At 39.3% G+C, this 15,022-nt stretch overlaps 1 protein-coding gene across 2 annotated transcripts in view; it reads right to left on the bottom strand.

Moving 5' to 3' along the window:
* Positions 1–15,022, bottom strand: part of LOC145991994 (uncharacterized) — a 92,780-nt gene that overhangs the window by 33,188 nt on the left and 44,570 nt on the right. The window contains exon 3 of one of the 2 annotated variants that reach the window (XM_083127989.1): positions 8,467–8,847. The exons of the other annotated variant lie outside the window; for it this stretch is intronic. Coding sequence (XP_082984115.1) covers positions 8,467–8,847 — 381 coding nt within the window. The remainder of the gene's footprint in view (positions 1–8,466; positions 8,848–15,022) is intronic. 2 annotated transcript variants of the gene reach the window in all.

Genomic DNA, 15,022 nt, shown 5'->3' with positions numbered 1-15,022 from the left:
CTGGATATATGTTACCATTTTCATTATTTAATTTATTCCAGTGTTCTTCTGCAATGAAAGAAGCTTCCCAGACATTACACTCTATGTTTCCCGTCAATCTTTTTAAAACCCTTCTCTTTTTAATCAAATGTTTCTCTTCGATGATGTGAGCTGACAAACCTGTTCTTGGGTTTAGATTTATAATGTACAAATCATGTTCGTGCCATCTTATTGCCATTTTCCTTGCTGTTTGTCCTACATAATCCTTTGAACATGAACAACTTATATTATATATTCCTGTGGTTTCCACATCTGGTAGAGAATTTCTCATTTTGAATTCATTAAATGTACATTCTATAGTTCTTGAAATCTAAAAACCATTTTGAAATTAAATTTCTAAAAATTTTTGCAATTTTATCTGAGAATCCCTTGTGGAACGGAATGCACACAAATTTCTTTTCAAAAGATTTTTCATCTTTGTCTGTATTTCTCTTTTCCTTTAGTTTTCTTGCAACTTGTTTTTTTATTTGGTTTATTCTGTTGGTGTGAAAGCCATTTTCTTTTGCTATATTAAAAAGCCTTTCTTCTTTATTTTTGATATCCTTATTATTAGAACATAGTCTTTGTGCTCTCATGAAAAAATTTGAAAATACATTATCCATTGTTATACGAGAATGTTCTGAATTGGCATGGATGTACATGGGTGAATCAAATATAAACGGGAATTTATTTCTTACTTGAAAAGAAAGTGTGGTGGAGTCCTGTGGCCTTGAGGTGATGACAGTGGGTGTATCTGGAGTCTGTTCCTTCACTGGAGTCCTTGTCAACTTTTAACATCAGTCAGTAGCACGATGAGTGAGCAGGAGGTACACCCGTCCATTACACAATGCATCATTATCAAATTTCTTACAAATGAAGGGGTAAAACCAAGTTAAATTTTGACCAGACTTCGAGCACAGTTTGGTGAGTCCACCCTTTCAAAGACCCAAATGTATGAATGGCACATGTTTTTGGGAGGACGGGAAACTGTGGAAAATGAAAGACATCAATGGCGGCCAAGGAAAAGCATCACTCAAGAAAACATTCAGGCTGTTCAGGACTTGATCGAAGGTGACCGTCGCTTGGCAGTCAGCGAAATTTCATCTGCAGTGGGCATAAGTTATGGTAGTGCTCACACGATCATTCATGAGAACTTGGGCTACAGAAAAATCACTTTGAGGTGGGTCCCATGCTTCCTCACTGAGGAGCAGAAAAAGGTTAGACTGGAAATCTCTCAAAGGCTCCTGGTTCGTTATGAGAGAGAAGGGGATGAATTTTTGCACCATCTTCGTCACCTGTGATGAAACTTGTGTCCACCACTACACACCAGAGTCAAAACAGGCCAGCAAGGAGTGGCGGAAAAAAGAAGAGGCTGGGCCAGTCAAGGCCAAAAGCTACGCATCAGTAGGAAGATTCATTTACCCAATTTCCATCTAAATCACTTCTTCATGTGCGCTGATTGCCAAAATATCGCAAGTTAAAGTTAATCAGATAAAAAAATGTTCAAGATTGCGCATTTTGCATCCCTTTATTTTCCGAAACACAAAAGATATGGATCTTCAACTTTGCATGTTTCCAGTATGCCAAATTTCAAATTAATGAAAATATGCGAGGTTGGAAAGTGGCTTTTCATTGGTTGATTTCACATGGAAAGGCCCACATTTCTTATGTAAATCAATTTCTGGTGCAGGTTGCCTATGTAGAATTAGAGTCTATGGTTCAAAGATGGCTGTATTAAAATCTTGTCTCTATCATTTTACAATCTTGTTATGATTTTCACTGGAAATGTTAGTACAGTATGAAGAATCTCTGTTTCCTCGCAGCTGGATAACTGATACAACAAAACAATGTTTAGATTACTGTAAAAAAAGGACATCTTTCTCGAACAAAAAAGGTGTCAGGGATTCTGACTGTATTTCTATAAAATCCAAAAAAGATTGATTAATTTTACTTCACATCTCTGCCACTTTTGGTTAACCGTGAAGATGAGGATGAACAGTGATACACAGGTGAAGAGACAATCACAAACATTCATGGATGACACAACACAAGCTCCACAGAGGATTATACTGGTTGCGAGTCCAGATGCCAGAGCCTCGCTAGTCTGTCAGCTGTGCTATGTGAAAAGGAGGTTGACATTTCGGTGTCTTTGGAAAGGGTCAACCCTTACACCCAAAAATTCACCAAAGAAAAAGAGATCTACAATAAGGGAACTTTTGTTCATCACCTTGAAACATGCCTTAGGGATTGTGCAGGTCAGTATGCCTTTCCTTCTTATATGTTTCAGTTCGTGTTGAGTCTAAGTCCACTTTATGCACAGATAGGCAAAGTGGAATCCAAAGCACTATATGCCTCTGAAAGATATAGCCAGCTGCACAATTAAAAAAGTGTTCATATCTATTAATACTTTCCTCACGTTTATGAAATTTGTACTTTCCAATACAAATTTATTGTCTACAAAGGCACTGAAATGGGTGTAAGGTCCAAATTAGGGGTGGCCACATCCGGATCCTGACGGATCCGAAATCCGGATCCGGTTGGTTCCGGATCCTTAGGATCCGGATCCTAAAATTTTTCGGATCCGGATCTGTGGATCCGGATCCGCGGATCCGGAATTTTCAGATCCGGATCCGGATCCGCAGATCCGGAATTTTCAGATCCGGATCCGGATCCAGAACTTTCGGATCCGGATCCGCGGATCCGGAATTTTCAGATTCGGATCCAGAACTTTCGGATCCGGATTCAGAACTTTCGGATCCGGATTCAGAATTTTCGGATCCGGATCCAAAACTTTCGGATCCGGTACTTTCAGATCCGGATCAGGTACTTTCGGATCCGGATCCAGTACTTTTGGATCCGGATCCGGAATTTTCGGATCCGGATCCGTTTTGCCATCCCACATGCGCTTCTTTGGAAAGTAAGAATGTGCTTATAACATATTGTTACCTGCTAATATACATATATATATAATATACATACACACACATATATATATATATAGTGTGTGTGCTCGCGTGCGCGGTTTGTAATTAATTAATACACTTACTTACTAGGGAGGTCTAAGTCTCCCCCTCCGATTTCCATGAAACTTGGCAGGTGTATAGAGCCCCCCCCCCTCAAATGTCAAGATGAGGAGAAATTGAAGTCCCCGAAACCACGTAAATATGGCATAGGAAGAAACAGGGGGCATACGGCCTCTCTATACACCTGTCAAATTTCATGGGAATCGGAGGGGGACACAGGGGTCAGATGATTCCCACGGCAATTTGTCCTAATCTTGACATTTGAGGCGGGTTTTGCCCCCTAAAACAGTATTTTAGCCGAAACAAAAAAACACGTATTTCTTCCTTTGGGCCCCTCTATACACCTGCGAAGTTTCATGAAAATCGGAGGGGAACACAGGGGTCAGATCCTTACTTCAATTTGTCCTCATCTTGACATTTGAGGGGATTTTGCCCCCTGAAACAGTTTTTAGCTCAAACAAAAAAACACGTAATTCTTCCTTCGGGCCCCTCTATACACCTGCCACGTTTCATGGAAATCGGAGGGGAACTCAGGGGTCAGATCCCCACTTCAATTTGTCCTCATCTTGACATTTGAGAGGAGGTTGCCCTCTAGAACAAATTTTTTTCCGAAACAAAAAAACACGTATTTCTTCTGCCAAGTTTCATGGAAATCTGAGGGGGACACAGGGGTCAGATCCCCACTTCAATTTGTCCTCATCTTGACAATTCAGTGGGTTTCGCCCTGTAAAACCGTTTTTTAGCTGAAACAAAAAAAAAAACATGTATTTCTTCCTTTGGGCCCCACTATACACCTGCCAAGTTTCATGGAAATCGGAGGGGGACACACAAATCAAATGCCCACTTAAATTTGTCCTCATATTGACATTTGAGGGGGGTTGCCCCCTAAAATCGTTTTTTAGCCGAAACAAAAAAAACACGTATTTCTTCATTTGGGCCCGTTTATACACACACCTACCAAGTATCATGGAAATCGGAGGGGGACACAGGGGTCCGATCCTCACTTCAATTTGTCCTCATCTTGACATTTGAGGGGGTTGTGCCCCCTAAAACCGTTTTTTAGCTGAAACAAAAAAAGCACTTATTTCTTCCATTGGGCCCCACTATACACCTGCCAAGTTTTATGGAAATGGGAGGGACACAGGGGTCAGATCCTCACTTCAATTTGTCCTCATCTTGACATTTGAGGGGGTTTTGCCCCCTAAAACCGTTTTTTATCTGAAACAAAAAAACACGTATTTCTTCCATTGGGCCCCACTATACAGTATACACCTGCCAAGTTTCATGGAAATCGGAAAGACACAGGTGTCAGATCCTCACTTCAATTTGTCCTCATCTTGACATTTGAGGGGGTTTTGCCCCCTAAAACAGTTTTTTAGCTGAAACAAAAAAAAACACGTATTTCTTCATTTGGGCCCGTTTATACACACACCTGCCAAGTATCATGGAAATCGGAGGGGGACACAGGGTCAGATCCTCACTTCAATTTGTCCTCATCTTGACATTTGAGGGGGTTTTGCCCCCTAAAACCGTTTTTTTTATCTGAAACAAAAAAACACGTATTTCTTCCATTGGGCCCCACTATACACCTGCCAAGTTTCATGGAAATCGGAAAGACACAGGGGTCAGATCCTCACTTCAATTTGTCCTCATCTTGACATTTGAGGGGGTTTTGCCCCCTAAAACCGTTTTTTATCTGAAACAAAAAAACACGTATTTCTTCCATTGGGCCCCACTATACAGTATACACCTGCCAAGTTTCATGGAAATCGGAAAGACACAGGGGTCAGATCCTCACTTCAATTTGTCCTCATCTTGACATTTGAGGGGGTTTTGCCCCCTAAAACCGTTTTTTAGCTGAAACAAAAAAAAACACGTATTTCTTCATTTGGGCCCGTTTATACACACACCTGCCAAGTATCATGGAAATCGGAGGGGGACACAGGGTCAGATCCTCACTTCAATTTGTCCTCATCTTGACATTTGAGAGGGGTTTTGCCCCCTAAAACAGTTTTTTTATCTGAAACAAAAAAACACGTATTTCTTCCATTGGGCCCCACTATACACCTGCCAAGTTTCATGGAAATCGGAAAGACACAGGGGTCAGATCCTCACTTCAATTTGTCCTCATCTTGACATTTGAGGGGGTTGTGCCCCCTAAAACCGTTTTTTAGCTGAAACAAAAAAAGCACTTATTTCTTCCATTGGGCCCCACTATACACCTGCCAAGTTTCATGGAAATCGGAAAGACACAGGGGTCAGATCCTCACTTCAATTTGTCCTCATCTTGACATTTGAGGGGGTTTTGCCCCCTAAAACCGTTTTTTATCTGAAACAAAAAAACACGTATTTCTTCCATTGGGCCCCACTATACAGTATACACCTGCCAAGTTTCATGGAAATCGGAAAGACACAGGGGTCAGATCCTCACTTCAATTTGTCCTCATCTTGACATTTGAGGGGGTTTTGCCCCCTAAAACCGTTTTTTAGCTGAAACAAAAAAAAACACGTATTTCTTCATTTGGGCCCGTTTATACACACACCTGCCAAGTATCATGGAAATCGGAGGGGGACACAGGGTCAGATCCTCACTTCAATTTGTCCTCATCTTGACATTTGAGGGGGTTTTGCCCCCTAAAACCGTTTTTTAGCTGAAACAAAAAAACACGTAATTCTTCCTTTGGGCCCCACTATACTGCCAAGTTTCATGGAAATCGGAGGGGGACCTTTAGATAACCTCCCTTGTTAGTCTTACACTTTGTAATTATTTAACACTACATATATTATAATGTTTTATTTTAATTTGTAAAACTGTAACTGTAGAACAATTGTATAATTTTTCTATAACATTTCTATCTTGTTATATGTGTTAAAGGTTTCATCCTGGAATGGAATGTCTCACATTTATGTGTGTTTTCATTTCCAATACATTCGAATGAATACATATTCGTTTCAATGGCATTTACAAAATCACTTCGGACATTTGTGCACGAGTGTGTTAGCCGATGCGTAGCAAAGTATTTTAGGAACAACACTTGAAAAAAATTCTTGTAGGACTAAGGTGTGGTAATATTATAATGGGATTGAGATACGAAACTCTTGGATCCGGATCCGGATTTTCGGATCCGGATCCAGATCCCAAACTTTCAGACCCAGATCCGGATCCGGAACTCTCGGATCCGGATCCAGATCCGAAACTTTCAGACCCGGATCCGGATCCGCGGATCCGGAGCTCTCGGATCCGGATCCAGATCCGGAATTTTCGGATCCGGATCCGAATTTCTCGGATCCGGATCCGGGATTTTCGGATCCGGATCCGGGATTTTCGGATCCAGATCCGGATTTCTCGGATCCGGATCTGGAATTTACGGATCCGGATCCAAGTAGATCCGGATTTCTCGGATCCGGATCCAAGGAGATCCGGATCCAAACGGATCCGGATCCGTTTGGCCATCCCTAGTCCAAATGCTTCAAGTATAAAATATAACAATTACACAGCCCTGTATTTTTGGGGGAAAAAATTGGATTTCAAACCAATAGGTGATTCTGGAAGTACTTTGAATGATCATGCACCCGACATCCACCTTCCCCCATCACATTAGATTTTTCACAATCAAAATTCATATATTTGCCATTCCATTACACCTATTACACAACGCAACAAAATAAATTTAAGCAAGGGAAATTTCGGTTATTTACCAATAGCTGATTATGGAAGTATTTTGAATGCTCGTCACAGAAATGACATCCTTGTATCTCCATCATGTCAGGAGTTTTGACAATTTCACAATCAAAATTCTCTTATTTGCCATTCCATTACGCCTATTACAGAACAGATTAAATTAAATTTAAACAAGGGAAATTTCTGTTATTTACAAACCAATAGCTGATTCTGGAAGTATTTTGAATGCTGTTGACGGATGACATAAATTGCTTCCCATCTTTTCAGGATTTTTCTCCACTCATTAAGTTCAATCAACCCACCATATTACAACATTGAGTTTTGAACATTTTGTGAAGGAAATTTTTATGAGGGATTTCAAAAATGAAACTTACGTAATCAGAGTTTACAATTTTCATACCAATGTGTCTTGTGAAGATGGAAGGTGGATAAAATGCTTAATATTCTATGTGCATTTATAATTCAAAATTGGAGGATTTGTATTGTAGGAAACCAATATTTTAGCACCATCTAAAGAGCCATCTATTGAGGAAATGATGGAACTACACATTTTACTGTGAAATTAAGGCAGTTAATATATTGCTGTTTTCTGAAAAAACTAAATGTGATGAGTAAAAATGGATTTCATTTTTGGAAACAGCATGTTGAAATTATTCAGCAAGTCACCCAAACCGATGCAGGCTGGTGTTATTAATCCATTTAAATTTCTATATTGATTTTGCTTGGAAGTTGAACAATATACTAAAACTAATGGTGTGACATACCTAGACACACCAACAAACCACTATTATTTTTCAGCAGCCTTTTAACACAAGAAGCAGATGTTATGAGAAGTCCCAATCCTGTTAGAATGAGCCGTTCTATTGAGAGAGATGTTGCAGAAGCGAGACTTTAAGCATGGTTACATTTGGAGATGCTCCGGGCATTAGAAGTTCTCTGACGTTTTCATACAATTTTTTCAGGGCATTACGACTAATTATTATATTAGACTCAAACTGCATTGAATAAGTTCATATAATTGAAACAGAAAATGAAGCAGTCACAAAAAATTGATCCTATATGAAATTTCATTACAAATAATGTATTGCAACATCTGCGAGTCATCCAAATCCATGCAGACTGGTGTTATGTATCATGGCCTTAAAACACACAACATGGTCATGGTTTAGCTTTATTCAGGTAGCTTTGAAAGCTATGATCATTTGATTTGTCACCAGCACAGCCTTCCATAGCATGCTGTTAAGTACTCGTAATGACAAAATCACAAGACGAGAAAACTGTTGAAAGATATATACACATCCTCAGCAGTAATGAGAATACACATATCTGCCACTTTTGGCTAGTCAAGAAAATGAGAATAAGTGATGACAAGATAAAATTGAAGAAGGGATACTCACAAAGTGCACCCATGCTCAGACTTGGATTCAAACATGGGCAACTAACATCATAGCATGTTGTGCTAAACACTACATTACAGAGGTCAGCTGTGAATAGTCATAACCTGCTATGATACTTCCAGCCTGGACACTTGGCTAGTCTGCATATTCTTGGAAGAATTTAAAATATCTGCTACTACTCACCTAATGGTGCTGATACCTGACCCATTTGCTTCTACCAAAGACATTTATAAGCAGGTGAACTTTACAATTAAAAGGCTTGTGATTTAAGTATTTAAGTCCTTCAAAAATTTATGTCACTGATCAACGTAATTGGAATGAAGAATCTGCAGCAAAGTTCACTTACGTCTGAATTGTGATCTTCCTTAGAAATGAAACTTTCATCTAGTTTCTTTTTTCTTCTTTTCACTAGTGGAACATGTTTCACAATTTTTCTTCTCGGAGCTTTTATTCCTTCACTTTTATATTGAGGATAACCAGGAAAAACACTTGGAACGGTTCCAAATTTCAGTACTCTGTATTTAATATTTGGTTTATAATCAGTTTGCAAGAAATGTTTACTGCACACGACAGAGGAATTTGATAACCAATTTGGCACAAAATTCTTTCGGGAAACAGCCTTCAGCCATTTATTTCGCAATGTCTCATCCACAGGAAACTCGTGGAAACTAATCCCAGTTGTCTTTCCTTTATGGCTTTTACAAAATGGAACGCAACAGGATACCATCTGAAATAAAATTCAAAACTTTGTGTGTTACTTAAGTGTGTGTGTGTGTGTGTGTGTGTGTGTATGTGCTAAATCATCAAATATATAAATGAACTGATACAGAAGTTTTGTAGTGCCTCCCTGGGGGCGTAATGATAACACTGTTGCCTGGTAAACAAGAGGTCCCAGGTTCAACATCTGGTGGAGGAACATAGTTGCTATGATCACACTTTAAACTATAAGTCCAGTCCCAATTAGCTTATCTGTGCATAAAGTGAACTTCAAAACGCAGGATATGTTTTGTAGAGATTTGATGTAAAATTGGAAAAAACTGATTGCTTCATTTACCTCCTTATTTTTTGTTCTCTCTTGTGCATTGTCTGGTGGCACATTCTTGACCTTAGTCGTAGTGGAAGCGATCTGAAGACCTCAATGATCCAGTTACATTTACTCACGAAGGACTCTCCTTAGGTTCTAACTGATGTGAACCTGGGTAAGATGCAGACCATGGATAAATTTTCGGGGAGGACCAACCAGGGAATTGAACCGGGTTCCCTACATGGTAGTCTGAAGCCATAAGAACTGGACTACTGCAGTGTCTTCTTCCTTAATGTGTTCGAAATTCACAGCAAGGTGAAAGAGTTCTCTTGCTTTTAAAAGAATACACAGGCCGTGTCTGAAAGGTGCAAGACCATACTTCAAGCGAGCTTCCTCCGAGTATGCTTTTGCAGTGCAGTCTTGAAGTCGTGGACTGGAAGTGAAAGTCTTTAGAATTGCACTTCGACTGCAGCGCCAAATACGATCAGTAGATAAAACTGAGGACATGTTGTTTTCCTCGCATTTTAAACACTTGTTTTTCACCATAGATATCACATAGCATTTTCAATAGTTCTTACACATACATTTCCACACATTAGAAGCACTTTAACCAACAACTTGCTGACCCATAACATATATTTAACCAATGTTGTTGGGTTTCTATCTCCGAGACTTTAAACAAATGAACAATAAGTGTGGATATCATGTGACCTAGTCAGCAACCATCTGTACTGCGAGCTGCATACTTGTGTGCTTCTGTTCTTGGCACTTTCGAACTGTACTTGGTGACGTCAAAGGTACAAAGTCTGTACTTTGTACCTTTCGGCATGCCATTAAAGCATGGGTCATTGTTGCCTATCCAACAGCAAAGTTGCGTATAAATATTATTATTTTTTCTTTTTTAACAAATCCAAGGTGAACAGTGCAAGCCATTCATGATAAGATTATTTTTTTTACAGCACGTTGTAAGTTAAATTACTGTTTCTAAATAGCTTACCTTTTAGAACTGTTACTGTTCCAAATTGAATAGGCTTAAATTGTATGTCTTTATAATTTGATTGATTGATTGCGTTGGTGTTTTAAGTACACTTTATGCAGAGAAAGACTAATTGGGACTTGACTTACAGTTTAAAGTGGTATCCAAACCACATGTGCCTCCACCGAGTATCCAACCCGGGACCCCTTGATTACAAGGCAAAAACGCAGCCACTGCACCATAAGGGAGGCCATATAGGTCTTTATAACTTCAAACATACAGAGAATAACAATTAAGCATCCACTCACTGCCTGCGTAAATGAACACAGGTTCACATGCAAAGTCTGCTCTGCATGGGTCTGGGATGAGAGCTTCTAGCAAAGGACAGTGGAGTTTCAACAAACACAGAAAATCAGATTTGTGATGGCCAAAGCACCCAGGCTAGAAGTATCATAGCAGGCAATGGAATAGTGATGGGTTCAAGCCGTTCATTTGTGCGAGTCGACTCATGAGCGCTCGCTCACTGAGAAGAGTCGTTCAAATGAGTCGTTCAAAAGAGTCGCCAAGGTTCTTTTTCTCGAAACACATGCCTGAAGAGGGGGAAGGGGGTAGGAGGTGTTGAAGCAGATGATTGTATTTAAGTAAACGAACACAACGTACGTCCTTCAAGATTAATAAATTGTATTGCATTTTTGTGCATGTGTGTGTGTGTGTAGCCGACTAGATGGCCAAGATTCTGAAGTAATCGACATTTGATCTTGCCACAGAAGTTCCCGGGATCTAGTCCCGGTCTGGGCAAGGATATTCTTTACGAGTGTCCCTTCATCTATATCATCACGCATCATCCTCATCGTCGCGATTACTTAAAATTCGAAGAAAAGCGGCATAAAATAAGAAAAATACAAATACGATTCTGTATGTGTGTGGATATACATATATGTGTAAACAGTAAACACACACACACAAACAAAATTTATTGCACATACTTGTTTCCATTACTCTGTCTCATGAGTGAGATTTTCTATATTTGTATCTTGTTTCAGTTTACATTTCATACTGCGGATAATGCAAATTATGCAGTACGATAGCATACACAGAAATGCTATATAATTATATCAACCTTTTATTAGTAATAACGTGCATTACATATTCTTCCTTTTTTGCATTCGATCACTGGTTTTAATATCGCAACAAAATGCACTCCAGATCTGCGCTGCGACACATGCTTGCATTTCCACGAGCATCGCTCGTTCACGACTCTTGAAACAGCACAGTCCCACGACTCTTTCCCCATCATTCGTTCACGACTCGCGAGTCGGCACGAAGAGTCATTAAGCACCTTAACGACTCGCTCGCCTTAGCGACTCTTCCCCTCCCTCATCGTTCACGACTCGCGAGTCGGCACGAAGAGTCATTAAGCACCTTAACGACTCGCTCGCCTTAGCGACTCTTCTCCTCACTCATCGTTCGCTCGCGAGTCGCGAGCTCTCTTACACAAGGCGCGGGTGCGGCAGTCTCGCCAGCAGACTGGATCTATAGTTTAAAGTAGGATCCACCCGCTCGCTCTCCGCGGATGGCTAACAGCTGTGTTTAAGAAATATATATCGCTCTTGAACATTATCCATGTCCATAGCTTTTTGTTGTTCTACAGTCATTCAATATAAGTTTCTGCCAATATCATAATGTATGATCGAATTTCTATAAAGCGGGCCAAATTATACGTATGTATTTTTTTTTAATGTTGCTTTCTACTAGTAAAACACCTTAACACGTAGGCTCACCGCAGATGGCCAACAGCTGTTTATATCACTCGTGAGCCCGACCCTGTGGCCGAGTGGTTAGCACATCGCGCTGCGACGCCAAGGGCCCCGGGTTCGAATCCCGGTCGGGCTTGGTTGTTTGTGAATGTCCATTCATCCATTTCATCACTCATCCCCATCTTCGCAAATTAGCCAAGAGGTACAAAACGCGAAGTAAAATAAACTAAATCAAATCAAAATCACTCGTGAACATGACCCATGTTAAATCTTACGTAGTTGTTCCTAATTCTGCAGTCATTCAATAAAAGCTTTTTTGCAGTATCATGTACGATGAGATTTATGATTAAACTTCTATATTTATTCTTTAATGCTGTTTTCATTAGTAAAATATTTACACGTTAATGTTAATGAAATATTTCACGTCATATGAAAACGATTTTGTCAGGCAATGTTTAAAGTTCACTTTATGCTCAGATAGTCTAATCGGGATTGAAGCTACATTTTAAACTGGGGTCTAAATCACTGGGCAAGGTGCCTCCACCGAGGATCGAATCCGAGACAGGAAGCGATTTCCTTACCAGGATTTAACAAGGAATGAAAGGATGGCTGAATAACATAAATAAAACATACTCCATGGTGCATGTTCTTTGTTTCTTGGTTTCTATGTTGGCCAGCTTGAAATAATCTTGGAGTGACAGATAAGTGGTGTCGCCCTCCTCAAAGTAAGCCTATTGACACCGAAAGTTCCGGGTTCGAACCCCAGCCTAGAGATGAGTGGTAATCTGTATTTAACCTCTTGTCAATTACTCTAATCACCATCCATCCTCCGTCGTTGCCTTGTAACGATACCTGGTGGATCCCACTTTAAACTGTAGATCCAGTCCCGATTAGCTTATCTGTACGTAAAATTCATTCATCCTCGCTGTCAATACTAAGTAATTAGGTATAAAAGATGCATAAAATACAACAAAGCGTGTTAGGCAGTTAAAATATTAAAATTGAATTAATAAATTATAAAATATAATTACTCCATGCTAATTTATAAGAAATTATAGCATTTTAAAATTTGTTTGTTCCTTAATGGGAAAATAACTAGTAGCTTATTTCTTCTGTTCATTCTGATGTTAACAGATTTGTTTTCTTGGATAAATAAAATTGAACGTGTAAATTAAAAGGTTTACATGTGCACGAAGCGGAAGAGCAACTCGATCGAGTATCGTGGTGAGACAAGATGACTTGGCACATCGTTTCAACTCGTGAATGAGAATGCATATCTTGTTCGCGATTTGATTTCAAGTTAAAAACACCTGTCTGGTCTTGTTTGCTTATCGATTTCAAAGCATAAATCGGTATCGTTACTCCAATGAGACGAGATTCTCGGACAGTACATTTTACACAGAGTGTCTCTCATCATCTCACCAACTTTGGAAGGGTTGGCCCTGTTTTCATTGCGATTTTGTAATGCCCTGCTACTTGTGAAACTGATTCACTTCCAACAATTTCAGTCGCCTCCGTGGAGGAGTGGTTAGAACAGTGCGCTAAGAGGAATCTCGGAATTGAGTGTCACTTCATCAATTTCATTATATCATCACTGATTTTCATGTTCGCGATTAGCCAAAGTGGCAGAAGAGCAAAGCCTGGGCAAAAGTGGTATCCCGAGCCGCTATGTGTTTCCACCGAATATCGGCCTCAGGACTCCCTGCCCTCGTGCCGCGATGTGCTAACCACTCCGCCACGGGGGCCGGCCCTCCCCATCACATCTCTGTTTTATACTAAAGGCTATGATTGAATATAAATTTAAAATTTTGTGTGCGTCATTTAGGCTATTTTGCACCCTTCACTTTATACGGGATCCAGCCCCTTACCAGAACTGTAATGTCCTGTAGTAACTAAAATATTAAAATAATCTGACCGGTTAAAAGCTGAGGCTGTAAAGGCACTCAGCACACACAAGGACAAAACACAGGACAACACACACACACATTCCTACGAAAATTATACTGGCCGTAGGTATAGACGCCAGAGCCTCGTTAGTCTGCAAAATGCAGTCCAGGGTGTACTATGTGGAAGTGAGGTTGACAATTGGGTGTATTACGTGGAAGGATCATCCCTTACATCCCTTAAACTATATTTCTCGAGACCCTTGATGTGCTAACCACGCCGGCATACATTATAGAATACTTGAGTTAGTTTTGTCAATATTAATTTTATTGATTGCATTTTTGTTTTGCAATGATTTTGCGCACTGAATTTTCATATTTATCTTTGCTTTTCATTTGTGTTTTACTTTTATTTTGTATATAATGCTGTGTTTCTATTGGTGTAAATTTGTGATTCGTCTCTAATAACGTTATCATTCCAATGTGATTTAAATTTTAATCTTCTAATCTCACGTGTATAATATGTAAGTATATGTATGTACACATGCATACAGAGAGAAAGAGAGAGCGATTGTATTGGGAAATTGCATGATATGATCGTTAGAGGGGAAATCCCCACCGTTCCCCGCATAATTTCAAATTTGTTCCTTGTATTACACAAAATATATTAAATTAATGTTATAACAAATTGAATATCCATTATAGATCGGAATATAAGAAATTGTGTATAACTGCGTGTTTGAGCGTGTGTTTGTCTCTCAGGTTCTTTATTAAAAAAAATCAGAAAAACAGAACATAATGTAGTATTCAAATATAAAAAGACCTTCATTTCATTATAATTAATTCATTATCATGTGGTTTGTTCTATTAGGTAATTCTTAACTGAATATAAAAAAATTGTAAGTTATAATTTTTGTTTTAATACATGTTTGTTATTTTCACTAAAGGTTTATCATTTGAACTTGTGCTTGCTGCTTGTATTACGTCATTTTTGGATTTGGAGTAACAGAAAACAAAATGTGTTTATTGTCTTTGATCTTGCTTTAGAAAATAATGATTGGTTGATTGATTTGGTTTATTTTACTTCGCTTTTCTGTCACTTTTTTGGGTAATCGCGAAGATCAGGATGAGTAATGAGGTGTACTAACCACTCCACCATGGAGGCCGGCGCTTTAGAAAATAATTAAAAGTAACAATCGCTTTCCACACTAAGTATTTTGTGTTGCAAATTATAAATTACTGCCCCCCTTTTCTGATTCACC

Source organism: Lepisma saccharinum, chromosome 9, assembly GCF_977018435.1.
Source record: "Lepisma saccharinum chromosome 9, izLepSacc3.1, whole genome shotgun sequence".
NCBI lineage: Eukaryota > Metazoa > Arthropoda > Insecta > Zygentoma > Lepismatidae > Lepisma > Lepisma saccharinum.
This window is presented reverse-complemented; position numbering and strand designations above follow the sequence as displayed.